The sequence below is a fragment of the Coregonus lavaretus genome, assembly GCF_964263955.1.
Source record: "Coregonus lavaretus genome assembly, chromosome: 6".
NCBI lineage: Eukaryota > Metazoa > Chordata > Actinopteri > Salmoniformes > Salmonidae > Coregonus > Coregonus lavaretus.
This window is the reverse complement of record NC_139993.1, coordinates 58,298,651-58,318,459: the sequence shown is the minus strand read 5'-3', so window position 1 is coordinate 58,318,459 and position 19,809 is coordinate 58,298,651. Positions and strand designations below refer to the sequence as shown.

The following is a 19,809-nucleotide window of genomic DNA, read 5'->3' as shown; positions in this document are numbered from 1 at the left end:
AGAACTATATCAGGGTGTCATTTCTCAGGCAGAAATGTAGATAAAAATAATGAAATCCTGTTCCCCAAACAAGTGCAAGAACCACAGAGTCAAGAATAGGTTAAATATACAAATAAAATAAAATCAATTAAAAACAATAGCACATCAACATAAAAACATATAAACATAAAGCTGGAGCCTGAGGACAGTGTCCAAAAGCACAACATCACTATTAATCATAAAACACCTCAAGTTATTTGAAAGTTCTGAGGACAAAGAACACACAAACACACAATGCCTCAGTGATTCACAGAAGTATATCACAGATCACAGAACTATATCAGGGTGTCATTTCTCAGGCAGAAATGTAGATAAAAATAATGAAATCCTGTTCCCCAAACAAGTGCAAGAACCACAGAGTCAAGAATAGGTTAAATATACAAATAAAATAAAAACAATTAAAAACAATAGCACATCAACATAAAAACATATAAACATAAAGCTGGAGCCTGAGGACAGTGTCCAAAAGCACAACATCACTATTAATCATAAAACACCTCAAGTTATTTGAAAGTTCTGAGGACAAAGAACACACAAACACACAATGCCTCAGTGATTCACAGAAGTATATCACAGATCACAGAACTATATCAGGGTGTCATTTCTCAGTCAGAAATGTAGATACAAATAATGAAATCCTGTTCCCCAAACAAGTGCAAGAACCACAGAGTCAATAATAGGTTAAATATACAAATAAAATAAAATCAATTAAAAACAATAGCACATCAACATAAAAACATATAAACATAAATCTGAAAGCGTTGCTCAAACTCCCGTAACAGTCCCGTTATTTTATCTTTGAACCGCTTCATGTCTGCCACATGTTGGGTCGCGCACACATTTTTCAGACAGGGGAAGTGAGCTGCATCACCACCGGCAAGTTGCGTCTCCCACAATGACAGCTTCAACTTGAAAGAACGTATGCTGTCATAATACTGCGTGACAACTTTGTTGCGCCCTTGCAGCTGTTTGTTCAAGTTATTCAGGTGCTCTGTAACATCCACCATAAATGCAAGGTCCTGCATCCATTCTGCGGAATGAAATTCTAACACTGGTTTGCCCTTTTCTTCCATGAACTGTTCAATTTCTTCTCGTAAATCAAAGAAACGCCTCAGCACAGCACCTCGGCTTAACCATCTTACCTCAGTGTGGTATGGCAGGCCATAGATGTGGTCTTTCTCTCTGAGAAGGCTGTCAAACTGACGGTGATTCAGGCTTCTGGATCGGATGAAATTAACAGTTTGGATGACCACCTTCATGACGTTATCCATCTTTAATGACTTGCAACACAAAGCCTCCTGGTGCAAAATACAGTGAAAAGTCAAAAAATCACGTCCTCCATTTGCAGATTGCACTTTCTCTCTGGAACTTTGTCACAACGCCTGCTTTTTTCCCGATCATTGAGGGCGCACCATCTGTAGCCAGGCTGACAGCGCGGGACCAGTCCACTCCGACCCTGTCCAGCGCACCGACGAGTGCGGTAAAAATATCAGCTGCTGTCGTTGTATCTGTCATCGGCACCAACTCCACGAACTCCTCGGTGACGGTCAATGTGTCATCAACTCCGCGGATGAAAATGGCCAGTTGTGCAACATCTGTAATGTCCGTGCTTTCATCAATTGCAACCGAAAACGCAATAAATGACTTTACTTTTTCCTTCAACTGGCTGTCCAAATCCACTGAAAGATCGGAAATCCTGTCTGCAACTGTGTTTCTTGTCAGGCTGATATTTGCAAAAGCCTGCCGCTTTTCAGGGCACACAATCTCCGCTGCCTTCATCATGCATGTTTTTACAAATTCACCCTCACTAAATGGTTTTAAAGCCACTGCGATTTCATTAGCAATGAGGTAGCTAGCTTTCACTGCAGCGTCACTGATGTCTCGGCTGTGAGTAAACACAGACTGCTGTTTCTTCAGACCCGCCAACAGTTCATTCACCTTCTCTCATCTCCGCTGTCCTTGAAAGTTGTCATATTTGTCGGCATGAAGACTCACATAGTGGCGACGAAGGTTATATTCTTTCAGCACTGCAACATGCTCTGAACACTCCAAACATACAGCTTTCCCATTCAATTCCGTGAATAAATAGGATGACCATTTTTCTTGGAACACTCTGCACTCTGCGTCCACTTTTCTCTTTTTTGACAGAGACATATTGGGGCAATGAGGGTGCCAAAGCACATAATGTTAAAAGTAGAAGCCGTAATAAATATCGCGGGCAAAACAAAGTAGCTCATTGGCTGCACATGCTTGACCTACTTGCTCTGCCCCGGTATAAACAGTTTGCTTGCTTAACACAATTGCTATTGCGCCATCCAGTGGACGCAATTGGAACAGCAGTTTATTTTATTGAAAAATTGCAGCGCATTTTTATACTTTACAAAAAAATATATATATATATTTTTTTTCCTATTTTTTTTTTTTAATCATCTCGCGGGCCGGATTAAACCCGTTTGCGGGCCGGACGTTTGACACCCCTGCTTTATATAGTACAATAGACAAACACTCCTGATAGTAGCCTATGCAGAACTTAAGCAGAGTAGAAGAGAATCGATATCATATGTAGACATATTCTTTGATGTAGAGACTCGCTCACAGAATGTTCACACCGTGGATTGGTTTAGCATGCTCTGTTGGGTTGAAAGCTGCTCGACAGGTCTGACGACGAAATACTACCCGGAAAAGAGCCGTGGCGTGGATTAGACAACAGAGCGAGAGATGGGAGATTCACTGAATATAATGTTTTAAGGGATATTACACGTCAAACATTAATATCATTTTGCACTGTTAGTTTATCAGGATGTCGGCGTCTGCTATTTTCATCCTGGACCTTAAAGGCAAGGTAAGCTGAGACTTGACAGTCTACGTGGGACTGGCGGATAAGTTTATAGCTTGACATCGATCAATCTCGCGTTGCCGTTCCCGTTTTAGGGAAGCCTGGTTCATGACGAGGCTAGGAATCGATCAACAGCGTTGAGCGCAGCCTGCATCTACCAGTGTGGTGAAGAAATCCATGCTTAAAAGCGCACATAAGAAAACGAAAGATAGCGGAAGGGCAGGCTATAGTAAAATGACGTAAATATTAAAAGATAAAACAAGTATAACTAAATGTATTTATTTCTCTGAATTCGCCACTAGCTATGTTTCCAATAGCTTGTCCAGTGATTTTTTTTGTCGACATTTAGAAAGTTCTCATAGAAAATAGATGCTACAATTGTCTGCTAAGGTGTTTCAATTGAACTCTCTTGTGTCGATGAAAACAGCTGGACGTAATAACGTCACCTCGGTAAGACCTAGTGTCGACAAAAAAATAATGTAGTGGTTGAAGTGTTTCCATTACTCATTTAGGCAAATTGCGCATTAATAAATTGGCGACAGCCTGTATGCCCTCCCTATACGTTTAATGTCTCAGGTAGCCCGCGAAAGCCAGAATGGATAGAATGCAGTAATTGACCGTGGTGAAAGTTGCACTCCTTTAGATCTGAAATAATTGGATGGTGAAACTTGCCAGCCAACCAGAAAAGCGAGGTGTAGCAATTCAGACATTCTTGAAAGACAGGACAATCCTTGTCCTGCAAATAAATGTTTGTTGTTGAAACAAAATATTTAGCAAGCAGTAGGAATTTAGAATTAAATGTGGAGTGGAGCTTATAAAACACTGAACAAAAATATAAACGCAACATGCAACAATTGCAAAGATTTTACTGAGTTACAGTTCATACAAGGAAATCAGTCAATTGAAATAAATGAATGAGGCCCTAATCTATGGATTTCACATGACTGAGAATACAGATATGCATCTGTTGGTCAGAAAACGTGGATCAGAAAACCAGTCTGGATCTGGTGTGACCACCATTTGCTTCATGCAGCGTGACACATCTCCTTTGCATATAGTTGATCAGGCTGTTGATTGTGGCTTGTGGAATGTTGTCCCACTCCTCTTCAATGGCTATATTTTTGTTCAGTGATTACATCACTTGTCCCGCATCCTTCAAAAGTATTTGGCAATCATTTATTCGAAAAAACACAGTTTCCACTGTGCTGCTGCCTATTGAAATCACTGGCCACTTTAAGAAATGGAACACTAGTCACTTTAATAATGTTTACATATCAGCATTACTCATCTCATATGTATATACAGTATTCTATACTATTCTACTGTATCTTAGTCCATGCCGCTCTGTCATTGCTCGTCCATATATGTATATATTCTTAATTCCATTACTTACTTAGATTTGTGTGTATTGGGTATATGTTGTGAAATTGTTAGATATTACTTGTTAGATATTACTGCACTGTCGGAGCTAGAAGCACAAGCATTTCGCTACACCCGCAATAACATCTGCTAAACACGTGTATGTGACAAATAACATTTGATTTGAACCCGAGATGGTTTATATGTACATCTTCTAAAAGTGAAAATAATTTCTTGTCAAATTATAGCGCATATACATACAACAATTAACAGCAGACGATGGGCCGTAGTAGGGCAGGTTACAGTGTAGCCTGGTGGAGCAGGGGTGCAATCATTTGTCAGAAAATTAGACTTTCTATTGGACAAATGTAGGTAGGTCCCTCCCCGTTTAATTTTGATATTTTTGGTTCCTAGTGATTACATCCCTGGGGTGTATTCATTACACCAAACTTGTTGCAAAACATTTCAGTTTTGCAATGAAAACTAGTTTCAATTGGAACAATTCTGGTAGGTCACCTCCCCGTTTCGTTCCGTTTGGTTCTTCAATAGTAAACGGTTTCGGTTGCAAGACCTAATGAATATGGCTCTGGTGTTGTGAATAGAAACATTCTTGGTCAAACCTGTTCTGCAACACCAAAGTGCAGCATACCTATTCAGTATTAGGCTTTACCTGCCAGACAGTCTTTTCTCTTGTTCTGGTCAGGCAAATATTTATCCCATGTCTTATTAGGCAACTTTATAAACATACTGTAAGTCTAACTGTGTAGTTGACTAACAGATAACAACAATATATCATTAAGTTAAGGTGCAATAATATCCTACATTAATTGGCTTATTCATGGGGAGTTGTTTGCATACAAACAAACTATAATAAAAGTCTGGAGTACCCGGTCAGACACACTATTGGCTAATCAAGCCAACTCAGACAGCAGGGCTGCGTTCTGTACGTTTTTGTGTTCTGGAACATTCAATTGAACGGAAACGGTTGGGTTGTGTGACGCTGTCAGCATGGCCACTTCCCTTTTAAATAAGTCACTCATTGCTTCAAGCCACACCCACCAAATGGGAGCAAACCCACCGCAGTTTGTTCAAGACTTACAATAACGTTTTGGGGAAACATGTCGTTCAGTACGAACCGTTCCACAACGTAGCAAACGTTCAGACGAACTGAACGCACCTCAGACTATAGTCTAATCACGGCAAACCTGACATTCCTTATTTGTATGGTAGTGTTAATATTGTTGAGAAGGAGAGAAATGCCACCAGTGCCTGAAGGTGTCAGGGGGATAGATTACTCTCTCATAGGCCCCTGCCTACATCCCTGATAGTGCTGATTAAAGCCTTTCTCCACTCTCTGCCCTGGGAGCAATCCAATACCTCTGACCCAGGCTGGGCTGTACTGGAGGCCACAGCTGCTCCCTGGCTGGAGGCCACAGCTGCGCCCTGGCTGGAGGGCAAACAGACATGCTTCCAAAGTAGCTGTTTCACTGGTTGTCTGTCTCTTGGAGACTAGTGTGGCAGTATACAGGCAGTCTATCAACACACTGGTTGTTTGTAGTAGTGAGATGTTATGAATGTAGCTTTATGCTATACTGTTAAAGTTTCACAATGTCTGTCTTTGAAATATAATGTTATGCTGATAAATGGCTGCTTTGTTTTGTACTCTGACTACACTCGTAACTTAAATAAAGAATGGCCACCAGCACACTGATGAATGCTCCCCAGCTCTTTTATTGAGCAAATTAAACAGCGGGAGCATTTCAGGGTGCAGTGTATTCTTTACATTGTATGCCTTGCACCTGCAATTCTGGATGAGTGTACACTACTTTTAAAGTACAAGTTTGCTGTCTCTATATGTGGATCTACACACCATGATGGATATATACTGTAGCTTGTCATGTAGCATGATCATATAGATATGTTGGCATGTGCTTTCAGGATTAAGTATTTAGTTGCCATGTGTGCTTGATTGCCATGTGTGCTTGATTGTCAAACCATGTCCTTCTCAGAGGTAAAGGTCAAGTATTTTGGAGACCCTCTGGTAGCTTGATAGATTCTCCATAGTTGTTCACCTCCAAACTACTGAGCTCGCTTCCCCAAAAGGCACCCTATTCCTTATGTAGTGCACAACTTTTGACTCTGGTCAAAAGGAATAAGGTGTAGGGTGCCATTTGAGACTGACCCTGTGCGATCTCTAGTTTGTTTATCTTAACTGAGATGTGCCATCGGCCTCTAGAGGTCATACAGACGGTAGTTAATATTGATTGTAAACAATGCCTCTTTAACAATGACCAGTGTCCCGTTAACAAACAATCTTCCCCTGGCAGAATGGTCCTTTAGTTAAGGGGATGTGTGTGTGTGCTAGTCCCACGGTGTGTTTTACCGTTTGTCAGCCAACAGTGGGACTGAAGGTGAACCAAGCTTGATTTCAGATTCCCAGACACGTCTCTTGTTCAATCTCAAACGGTAACAGCATCACTGCAGCAGTCTCTCAGATCTGTCTGTCGTACTGCAGTAGGAGGCACTGCCTAACTCCTGGAGTTGCTGTGGGTCTGTAGGTTCACATTTAAAGTTAGAAGAATATTAGTCACATGCTACCAGACCAACATCCTATAAAAATGTCTGGAGTCTAGGCTAGCATAACACAAATGTAATGTTGCAGAGAAAGTGTGTAAAGGGATTTTCAGGTGAATAAAAAGAGAGGTCGCAGATATAGTCAATCTGGTTTAATTACTAGTTGCAACAGGGAGACGCCTCCAGCACAGAAAATGTCTAGCGGCTTCTTGGAGACAGGCCTTTTATAATCTAAATCTGACCAAATGATCTGTGAACACCAGCCCGTGAGGATTGGAGGAAGACAACATCAGCGGCTACAGAATCACAGCTACATTATTAGTGTTGCGTCAGACTTTAACCATAATATTCAACACTGGCAGACATTTTATACTGGCAGTTAAACCGGTCAAAAAGGTAGGAACATCAGCACTTAGTTAGCCTACAGTAAATCAAATACAGGAGAGGAGATGAGCAAACATTCCCCATTAGTGTTTTTTAATGAAAAACAAAAAAAAAGGTGGCTGGAGTGAGGTTTGTTAGCTCACGACGACTGCAGACAGTGGCTGAGGATTTAAACATGGAACTTGCCGTGGTCTGTTCTGATACATGCGTTTGAGTAACAGAGGGTGAGGTGTTGATGAAGGGATGGTGACAATGGGTTTGAACAATATTTTAGCTTTTTAATTTCCTTGAACCTTCATGGCAGTTTACTGTACTTTAAGCAGAAGCCAAACATGTCCTCCAAAGCTATTTCTCTCAAAATGGCATTCATTGAGAACACTGATATTTACCTCTACAAGTCTGGTAGCGTTGGTGAACTGTCTGTCGGTCTGACTGGGATTCCACCATCCCTTTATACAGTGGCTTGCGAAAGTATTCACCCCCCTTGGCATTTTTCCTATTTTGTTGCCTTACAACCTGGAATTAAAATGGATTTTTGGGGGGTTTGTATTACATTTACATTTTCGTCATTTAGCAGACGCTCTTATCCAGAGCGACTTACAAATTGGTGCATTCACCTTATGATAGCCAGTGGGACAACCACTTTACAATCTTTTTTTTTTGGGGGGGGGGTGGGGTAACTTTATCCTATCCCAGGTATTCCTTAAAGAGGTGATGTTTCAAGTGTCTCCGGAAGGTGGTGAGTGACTCCGCTGTCCTGGCGTCGTGAGGGAGCTTGTTCCACCATTGGGGTGCCAGAGCAGCGAACAGTTTTGACTGGGCTGAGCGGGAACTGTGCTTCCGCAGAGGTAGGGGGACCAGCAGGCCAGAGGTGGATGAACGCAATGCCCTCGTTTGGATGTAGGGACTGATCAGAGCCTGAAGGTACGGAGGTGCCGTTCCCCTCACTGCTCCGTAGGCAAGCACCATGGTCTTGTAGCAGATGCGAGCTTCAACTGGAAGCCAGTGGAGTGTGCGGAGGAGCGGGGTGACGTGAGATAACTTGGGAAGGTTGAACACCAGACGGGCTGCGGCGTTCTGGATGAGTTGTAGGGGTTTAATGGCACAGGCAGGGAGCCCAGCCAACAGCGAGTTGCAGTAATCCAGACGGGAGATGACAAGTGCCTGGATTAGGACCTGTGCCGCTTCCTGTGTAAGGCAGGGTCGTACTCTGCGAATGTTGTAGAGCATGAACCTACAGGATCGGGTCACCGCCTTGATGTTAGCGGAGAACGACAGGGTGTTGTCCAGAGTCACGCCAAGGCTCTTTGCACTCTGGGAGGAGGACACAACGGAGTTGTCAACCGTGATGGCGAGATCATGGAACGGGCAGTCCTTCCCCGGGAGGAAGAGCATCTCCGTCATGCCGAGGTTCAGCTTGAGGTGGTGATCCGTCATCCACACTGATATGTCTGCCAGACATGCAGAGATGCGATTCGCCACCTGGTTATCAGAAGGGGGAAAGGAGAAGATTAATTGTGTGTCGTCTGTGTAGCAATGATAGGAGAAGCCATGTGAGGATATGACAAGTGACTTGGTGTATAGCGAGAATAGCAGAGGGCCTAGAACTGAGCCCTGGGGGACACCAGTGGTGAGAGCACGTGGTGCGGAGACAGATTCTCGCCACCTGGTAGGAGCGACCTGTCAGGTAGGACGCAATCCAAGAGTGAGCCGCGCCGGAGATGCCCAACTCGGAGAGGGTGGAGAGGAGGATCTGATGGTTCACAGTATCAAAGGCAGCAGATAGGTCTAGAAGGACGAGAGCAGAGGAGAGAGAGTTAGCTTTAGCAGTGCGGAGAGCCTCCGTGACACAGAGAAGAGCAGTCTCAGTTGTATCATTTGATTTACACAACATGTCTACCACTTTGAAGATGCAAAATATTTATTTGGGGTGAAACAAACAAGAAATAAGACAAAAAAGCAGAAAAATTTGAGCGTGTATAACTATTCACCCCCGCAAAGTCAATACTTTGTAGAGCCACCTTTTGCAGCAATTACAGCTGCAAGTCTCTTGGGGTATGTCTCTATAAGCTTGGCACATCTAGCCACTGGGATTTTTGCCCATTCTTCAAGGCAAAACTGCTCCAGCTCCTTCAGGTTGGATGGGTTCCGCTGGTGTACAGCAATCTTTAAGTCATACTACAGATTCTCAATTGGATTGAGGTCTGGGCTTTGACTAGGCCAGTCCAAGACATTTAAATGTTTCCCCTTAAACCACTCAAGTGTTGCTTTAGCAGTATGCTTAGGGTCATTGTCCTGCTGAAAGGTGAACCTCTGTCCCAGTCTCAAATCTCTGGAAGACTGAAACAGGTTTCCCTTCTCTCAAGAATTTCCCTGTATTTAGCGCCATCCATCATTCCTTCAATTATGACCAGTTTCCCAGTCCCTGCCAATGAAAAACATCCCCACAGCATGATGCTGCCACCACCATGCTTCACTGTAAGGATGGTGTTCTCGGGGTGATGAGAGGTGTTGGGTTTGCGCCAGACATAGCGTTTTCCTTGATTGCCAAAAAGCTCAATTTTAGTCTCATCTGACCAAAGTACCTTCTTCCATATGTTTGGGAGTCTCCCACATGCCTTTTGGCAAACACCAAATGTGTTTGCTTATTTTTTTCTTTAAGCAATGGCTTTTTTCTGGCCACTCTTCCATAAAGCCCAGCTCTGTGGAGTGTACGGCTTAAAGTGGTCCTATGGACAGATACTCCAATCGCCGCTGTGGAGCTTTTCAGCTCCTTCAGGGTTATCTTTGGTCTCTTTCCCTCCTTGCCTGGTCCGTGAGTTTTGGTGGGCAGCCCTCTCTTGGCAGGTTTGTTGTGGTGCCATATTCTTTCCATTTTTTTAATAATGGATTTAAAATGGTGCTCCGTGGGATGTTCAAAGTTTCTGATATTTATTTTATAACCCAACCCTGATCTGTACTTTTCCACAACTTTGTCCCTGACCTGTTTGGAGAGCTCCTTGGTCTTATTGCTTGGTGGTGTTGCAGATTCTGGGGCGTCTCAGAACAGGTGCCTATATACTGAGATCATGTGGCAGTTAGATTGCACACAGGTGGACTTTATTTAACTAATTATGTGACTTCTGAAGGTAATTGGTTGCACCAGAGCTTATTTAGTGGATTCATAGCAAAGGGGGTGAATACATATGCACGCACCACTTTTCCGTTTTAAAACAAGTAATTTTTTTACATTTCACTTCACCTAGTTGGACTATTTTGTGTATGTCCATTACATGAAATCCAAATAAAATATATGCAAGTTATTTGAAGAAAAAAAAATATATATATATATATATTTTATTGATGCCAAATATTTGAAGAACCAAAAACTACAACTGTTGAGTTAGTCTAAATATATGATCATAATACATGGTTTGGAGGGCTCTTTGATATGAATATTAATGTAGCCCAGAATTTAACAAGTGAGGAATATGGAATCACCTCAACATTAGAGTAGATCGCTTTTGCAGCTTCAAAACAGTAACAAAATATGGCTAATAAGTGTAAAAAAGAAACAAAATATCCCAAACTGCCTTCTTGAATCAACTACAACCAAGGTAGGTGGAAAATCATGAGTTCATTCAGAATACAAACTATCCCTTTAAAGATGGTATATTGTTTGTTTGAAACAAGAACACTTACCCTCAGATGGACAAAGAGGTTTGAAGTTGTTTTTTCTAAGCATCGAACTTGCTGTTTGCAAATTGATTTTAATTACTCTGCAGTATTTTCAGGAATCATAAAATGAATTGCAGCGTTCTACCTTTCCAGTGGCATGTTGAAAGAGTCATGCAGTAGTTGAGCATCACAACTTGTTTATATTTATCTGTACAAAATATAATTGGTTAATTGGTTTGACTTGATTATGTACAACTGGAGCAATGCACGTTTACAAAATGTTCAGATAGAAATGTATTGTGTAGATCAAATATAACTATCAGATAGATTGGAATAGTATAGGAGATTGTGTGTGTGCTCTATTCATTATATTTCTATCTTCAACATGCAGTTCCAGATACAGCCCTGCCATTATTAGTTGAAGGCAGCCAATCCAATAGTTCCAGAAAAGTAGTCACTTCCTGACATCTGTATTCAAATATTTTTTTTAAGATGTTGCTTTCTCAAATCTGTATTCAAATAGTTTAAACGTGTAGTTACTTTCTGAGATCTGTATTCAAATAGTTTTAAAAAGTTGTAATTTCTGGGGATCTGTATTCAAATAGTGGTCACCTCCTTTGTTCCTCCAGAAAAATTGTTACTTTCCACAAAGCATAGCTAAAACTCCAGTTATCCCAGGTCTGCTTCAGTGTGTGAGATCCCTCAAGCATTTTATCTATCAGAGTGTGAGGGCTCCTGCTCAGCGACTCTCAATGGTGACTCATCTTGTTGTTGGTGTTGAAATGAAAAGTTGTGTGTGTGTGTGCGTGCGTGCGTGTGTGTGTGCGTGCGAGATGTTTCCTTTTGCCCACTCTAGTGTATCTTGTGGTGTGTGTGAGAGCGAGAGAGAGAGAGGGAGAGAGAGAGAGAAAGAGTGAGGTTTCCCTCAGGCCACTCCAGTGTGTGTGCGAGAGAGAGATATATTTGACACAATGCTGTCATTGGGTGTTGTGATCACAGATGAGTTTCTCAACAGAGGCCACCCGCAGAAGCTGCTGCTCCTTTCATTTGGGGTTACTGTACATTTTACACAGCTTACTGCTGAGCCTTCACAACAAGGGGAAGGACATATGCTCCATGGTTGATCTTTTTTCATTTCTTCTGTTGCATAACTGCCACTATGGACTACCTGGAAAACAGTGAGAATTGCTGCCGACAGTGCCGAGTGAACCATCCTGTCTAAATAAAGATGAACTGAATTGAATTGAAAATGAATTTCATGAATGTGTTACAATGCCCTCTGTGTCATGTCATGTGGTTTCAGGTGTTTGCTATGCCATAACTACATGGGTGGGCAACATGTTACAAATCTTCACCCTATTTTGTGTTATGTATTTTCCCTGTAGGTGTTGATAAGTCGTAACTATATGGGGAACATGGACATGAATGAGGTCGACCACTTCATGCCCATCATGATGAGGATGGAGGAGGACGCAGACACATCGCCCCTGGTGACACACGGCTCCTCCCACTTCCTGTGGATCAAACACAGAAACCTCTACCGTATCCTGTCCAAACAGGAAGTCCTGTTACTGCTCAGTCAGGCCGTCTTGGTTACCAAGCTTCTGTCTCTCTTACCATGCTCAGGACGACTGTTTCTCAATTCACAGTTCACACCCTCCCTGCATGCATGGAGATGGATGATGTGGCACTATCTACTGCATGCATGGAGATGGATGATGTGGCGCTATCTACTGCATGCATGGAGATGGATGATGTGGCGCTATCTACTGCATGCATGGAGATGGATGATGTGGCGCTATCTACTGCATGCATGGAGATGGATGATGTGGCGCTATCTACTGCATGCATGGAGATGGATGATGTGGCGCTATCTACTGCATGCATGGAGATGGATGATGTGGCGCTATCTACTGCATGCATGGAGATGGATGATGTGGCGCTATCTACTGCATGCATGGAGATGGATGATGTGGCGCTATCTACTGCATGCATGGAGATGGATGATGTGGCGCTATCTACTGCATGCATGGAGATGGATGATGTGGCGCTATCTACTGCATGCATGGAGATGGATGATGTGGCGCTATCTACTGCATGCATGGAGATGGATGATGTGGCGCTATCTACTGCATGCATGGAGATGGATGATGTGGCGCTATCTACTGCATGCATGGAGATGGATGATGTGGCGCTATCTACTGCATGTCCTCTATCTGTGCATCTTGTGTTATTCTCAACTAGAGGGAAATGCTGTGAATAACTAATCTGAGTCAACCGTCTCACTTATGGGTGTGGTGGTTGTCTAGCAGAATCAGATTGACTAAGGCCTGATTCTGAAACTTCATTTCAGAGTTTTCTATTACCAACTTTTTAGTTTTGTTAAAACAGTGCGTCTCACTGTAAATGTTCCATTTGAAAGATTTTAAAACAGCAGTGGCCCAGTTACTTTTCTGTTCAACCATTTTTGTAAATTCTTAAGTTATTCTTCAGTGGTGGCAATGACCAAAAAGAATGCCAATGCAGCACTGGTGTACTCCTTCCTCTACAAAATAGTGGAGGTGAGTTTGTGCTTTACTGATAATACCTACTGTAGTATACTGCTTGTATTCAACCAATTGAATGTAATCCTGTTGTGTTGTATTGATCATGTATTAAGTTGTCTGTCTGTCTGTGTGTCCATCTGTAGGTGTTTAAGGAGTACTTTAAGGAGCTGGAGGAGGAGAGCATCCGTGACAACTTTGTGACTGTGTATGAGCTGATGGACGAGGTCATGGACTTTGGCTTCCCTCAGACCACAGACAGCAAGATCCTGCAAGAGTGAGTAGTGGACTGAGTTACAGTCAATCAACACTGCAGTCTGTCTTGGAAGGCTTGGCTTGACATTTCAGGCTGGAATACAGTGGCAATACTAAAACAGACTACCAAACTGATTACTATCCAACAGACTACCAAACAGACTGATATCCAACAGACTACCAAACAGACTGATATCCAACAGACTACCAAACTGATTACTATCCAACAGACTACCAAACTGATTACTATCCAACAGACTACCAAACTGATTACTATCCAACAGACTACCAAACTGATTACTATCCAACAGACTACCAAACTGATTACTATCCAACAGACTACCAAACAGACTGAGATCCAACAGACTACCAAACAGACTGATATCCAACAGACTACCAAGCAGACTGATATCCAACAGACTGATATCCAACAGACTACCAAACAGACTGATATCCAACAGACTACCAAACTGATTACTATCCAACAGACTACCAAACAGACTGATATCCAACAGACTGATATCCAACAGACTACCAAACAGACTGATATCCAACAGACTGATATCCAACAGACTACCAAACAGACTGATATTCAACAGACTGATATCCAACAGACCACCAAACAGACTGATATCCAACAGACTACCAAACAGACTGATATCCAACAGACTGATATCCAACAGACTACCAAACAGACTGATATCCAACAGACTGATATCCAACAGACTACCAAACAGACTGATATCCAACAGACTGATATCCAACAGACTACCAAACAGACTGATATCCAACAGACTACCAAACTGATTACTATCCAACAGACTACCAAACAGACTGATATCCAACAGACTGATATCCAACAGACTACCAAACAGACTGATATCCAACAGACTGATATCCAACAGACTACCAAACAGACTGATATTCAACAGACTGATATCCAACAGACCACCAAACAGACTGATATCCAACAGACTACCAAACAGACTGATATCCAACAGACTGATATCCAACAGACTACCAAACAGACTGATATCCAACAGACTACCAAACAGACTGATATCCAACAGACTACCAAACTGATTACTATCCAACAGACTACCAAACAGACTGATATCCAACAGACTGATATCCAACAGACTACCAAACAGACTGATATCCAACAGACTGATATCCAACAGACTACCAAACAGACTGATATTCAACAGACTGATATCCAACAGACTACCAAACAGACTGATATCCAACAGACTACCAAACTGATTACTATCCAACAGACTACCAAACAGACTGATATCCAACAGACCACCAAACAGACTGATATCCAACAGACTACCAAACAGACTGATATCCAACAGACTGATATCCAACAGACTACCAAACAGACTGATATCCAACAGACTGATATCCAACAGACTACCAAACAGACTGATATCCAACAGACTACCAAACAGACTGATATCCAACAGACTACCAAACTGATTACTATCCAACAGACTACCAAACAGACTGATATCCAACAGACTACCAAACAGACTGATATCCAACAGACCACCAAACAGACTGATATCCAACAGACTACCAAACAGACTGATATCCAACAGACTGATATCCAACAGACTACCAAACAGACTGATATCCAACAGACTGATATCCAACAGACTACCAAACAGACTGATATCCAACAGACTACCAAACAGACTGATATCCAACAGACTGATATCCAACAGACTACCAAACAGACTGATATCCAACAGACTGATATCCAACAGACTACCAAACAGACTAATATCCAACAGACTGATATCCAACAGACTACCAAACAGACTGATATCCAACAGACTGATATCCAACAGACTACCAAACAGACTGATATTCAACAGACTGATATCCAACAGACCACCAAACAGACTGATATCCAACAGACTACCAAACAGACTGATATCCAACAGACTGATATCCAACAGACTACCAAACAGACTGATATCCAACAGACTACCAAACTGATTACTATCCAACAGACTACCAAACAGACTGATATCCAACAGACTGATATCCAACAGACTACCAAACAGACTGATATCCAACAGACTGATATCCAACAGACTACCAAACAGACTGATATTCAACAGACTGATATCCAAAAGACTACCAAACTGATTACTATCCAACAGACTACCAAACAGACTGATATCCAACAGACTGATATCCAACAGACTACCAAACAGACTGATATCCAACAGACTGATATCCAACAGACTACCAAACAGACTGATATCCAACAGACTACCAAACAGACTGATATCCAACAGACTACCAAACTGATTACTATCCAACAGACTACCAAACAGACTGATATCCAACAGACTACCAAACAGACTGATATCCAACAGACTACCAAACAGACTGATATCCAACAGACTACCAAACAGACTGATATCCAACAGACTACCAAACAGACTGATATCCAACAGACTGATATCCAACAGACTACCAAACAGACTGATATCCAACAGACTGATATCCAACAGACTACCAAACAGACTGATATCCAACAGACTACCAAACAGACTGATATCCAACAGACTACCAAACAGATTACTATCCAACAGACTACCAAACTGATTACTATCCAACAGACTACCAAACAGACTGATATCCAACAGACCACCAAACAGACTGATATCCAACAGACTACCAAACAGACTGATATCCAACAGACTGATATCCAACAGACTACCAAACAGACTGATATCCAACAGACTGATATCCAACAGACTACCAAACAGACTGATATCCAACAGACTACCAAACAGACTGATATCCAACAGACTGATATCCAACAGACTACCAAACAGACTGATATCCAACAGACTGATATCCAACAGACTACCAAACAGACTGATATCCAACAGACTACCAAATTGATTACTATCCAACAGACTGGAACACTGGTCACTTTTATAATGTTTACATACTGTTTTACTCATTTCATATGTATATACTGTAATCTACTGTATTCTAGTCAATGCCACTCTGACATTGTTCGTCTTAATATTTATATATTCCTTAATTCCATTATTTCACTTTGAGATTTGTGTGTATTGTTGTGAATTGTTAAATACTACTGCACTGTTGGAGCAAGGAACACAAGCATTTCACTCCACCCGCAATAACATCTGCTAAACATGTGTATGTCACCAATAACATTTGAGTTGATTTGATTTTGACTACCAAACTGATTACTATAAAAGTAATTTAAAAGTATATCAGTTGGATATCAGTTCTTTAAAAGTAATTTCCTCTCAATCTTAAATAGACATGCCCCATTCAAAAAATACAGAACTAAGAACAGATATAGCCCCTGGTTCTCCTCAGACTTGACTGCCCTTGACCAGCACAAAAACATCCTGTGGCGTACTGCATTAGCATCAAATAGCCCCCGTGATATGCAACTTTTCAGGGAAGTTAGGAACCAATATACACAAGCAGTTAGGAAAGCAAAGGCTAACTTTTTCAAACAGAAATTTGCATCCTGTAGCACTAACTCCAAAAAGTTTTGGGACACTGTAAAGTCCATGGAAAATAAGAGTACTTCCTCCCAGCTGCCCACTGCACTGAGGCTAGGAAACACTATCACCACCGATAAATCTACAATAATCGAGAATTTCAACAAGCATTTTGCTACGGCTGGCCATGCTTTCCACCTGGCTACCACTACCCCGGCCACCAGCTCTGCACCCTCCGCTGCAACTTGCCCATGCCCCCCCCGCTTCTCCTTCACACAAATCCAGACAGCTGATGTTCTAAAAGAGCTGCAAAATCTGGACCCCTACAAATCATCTGGACTAGACAATCTGGACCCTTTCTTTCTAAAACTAGCCGCCGAAATTGTCGCAACCCCTATTACTAGCCTGTTCAACCTCTCTTTCGTAACGTCTGAGATCCCCAGAGATTGGAAAGCTGCCGCGGTCATCCCCCTCTTCAAAGGGGGTGACACTCTAGATCCAAACTGTTACAGACCCATATCCATCCTGCCCTGCCTTTCAAAAGTTTTTGAAAGCCAAGTCAACAAACAGATCACCAACCATTTCGAATCCCACCGTACCTTCTCCGCTATGCAATCCGGTTTCCGAGCTGGTCATGGGTGCACTTCAGCCACGCTCAAGGTCCTAAATGATATTATAACCGCGATCGATAATAGACAGTACTGTGCAGCCGTTTTCATTGACCTGGCCAAGGCTTTCGACTCTGTCTACCACCGCATTCTTATTGGCAGACTAAATAGCCTTGGTTTCTCAAATGACTGCCTCGCCTGGTTCACCAACTACTTCTCAGATAGAGTTCAATGTGTCAAATCGGAGGGCCTGTTGTCTGGACCTATGGCAGTCTCTATGGGGGTGCCACAGGGTTCAATTCTTGGGCCAACTCTTTTCTCTGTGTATATCAATGACGTCGCTCTTGCTGCTGGTGACTCTCAGATCCACCTCTACGCAGACGACACCATTTTGTATACATCTGGCCCTTCATTGGACACTGTGTTAACAAACCTCCAAACGAGCTTCAATTCCATACAACACTACTTCAGTAGCCTCCAACTGCTCTTAAACACTAGTAAAAGAAAATGCATGCTCTTCAACCGAACGCTGCTTGCACCCGCCCACCCGACTAGAATCACTACTCTAGACGGGTCTGACCTAGAGTACGTGGACAACTACAAATATCTAGGTGTCTGGTTAGACTGTAAACTCTCCTTCCAGACTCACATTAAGAATCTCCAATCCAAAGTTAAATCTAGAATCGGTTTCCTATTTCGCAACAAAGCCTCCTTCACTCATGCTGCCAAACATGCCCTCGTAAAACTGACTATCCTACCGATCCTTGACTTCGGCGATGTCATTTACAAAATAGCCTCCAACACTCTACTCAGCAAATTGGATGTTGTCTATCACAGTGCCATCCGTTTTGTCTCCAAAGCCCCATATAATACCCACCACTGTGACCTGTACGCTCTTGTTGGCTGGTCCTCACTACATATTCGTCGCCAAACCCACTGGCTCCAGGCCATCTATAAATCACTGCTAGGCAAATCCCCGCCTTATCTTAGCTCATTGGTCACCATAGCAACACCCACCCGTAGTCTGCGCTCCAGCGGGTATATCTCACTGGTCATCCCCAAAGCCAACACCTCCTTTGGCCGCAATTCCTTCCAGTTCTCTGCTGCCAATGACTGGAACAAATTGCAAAAATCTCTGAAGCTGGAGACACTTATCTCCCTCACTAACTTTAAGCATCAGTTGTCAGAGCACCTTACCGATCACTGCACCTGTACACAGCCCATCTGAAATTAGCCCGCCCAACTACCTCATCCCTATATTGTTATTTATTTTGCTCATCTGTACCCCAGTATCTCTATTTGCACATCATCTCTTGCACATCATTCCAGTGTTAATACTAAATTGTAATTATTTTGCACTATAGCCTATTTTATTGCCTTACCTCCATAACTTGCTAAATTTGCACACTGTATATTAATTGTATTTCTGTTGTATTTTTTTGATTTTTGTTTTGTTTTACCCCATATGTAACTCTGTGTTGTTGTTTTTATCGCACTGCTTTGCTTTATCTTGGCCAGGTCGCAGTTGTAAATGAGAACTTGTTCTCAACTGGTTTACCTGGTTAAATAAAGGTGAAATAAAAAATAAATAAAAATAAAAATAAAAACTATCCAACAGACTACCAAACTGACTGATATCTAACAGACTGATATCCAACAGACTGATATCCAACAGACTACCAAACTGATGGATATCCAACAGACTGATATCCAACAGACTGACATCCAACAGACTGATATCCAACAGACTACCAAACTGATGGATATCCAACAGACTGATATCCAACAGACTGACATCCAACAGACTGATATCCAACAGACTACCAAACTGATGGATATCCAACAGACTGATATCCAACAGACTGATATCCAACAGACTGACATCCAACAGACTGACATCCAACAGACTGATATCCAACAGACTACCAAACTGACGGATATCCAACAGACTGATATCCAACAGACTACCAAACTGACGGATATCCAACAGACTGATATCCAACAGACTGATATCCAACAGACTACCAAACTGACTTCTATCCAAC

General features: G+C 42.2%; 1 protein-coding gene across 1 annotated transcript in view; it reads left to right on the top strand.

The window, feature by feature from the left end:
* Window positions 1-2,688: 2,688 nt before the first annotated feature.
* LOC311130862 (AP-1 complex subunit mu-2-like) overlaps window positions 2,689-19,809 on the top strand; it is a 37,843-nt gene continuing 20,722 nt past the window's right edge. The window contains exons 1-4 of the mRNA XM_084163672.1: window positions 2,689-2,881; window positions 12,235-12,391; window positions 13,343-13,410; window positions 13,539-13,669. Of these exons, the coding sequence (XP_084019798.1) occupies window positions 2,840-2,881; window positions 12,235-12,391; window positions 13,343-13,410; window positions 13,539-13,669 (398 nt within the window). The 5' untranslated portion in view covers window positions 2,689-2,839. The remainder of the gene's footprint in view (window positions 2,882-12,234; window positions 12,392-13,342; window positions 13,411-13,538; window positions 13,670-19,809) is intronic.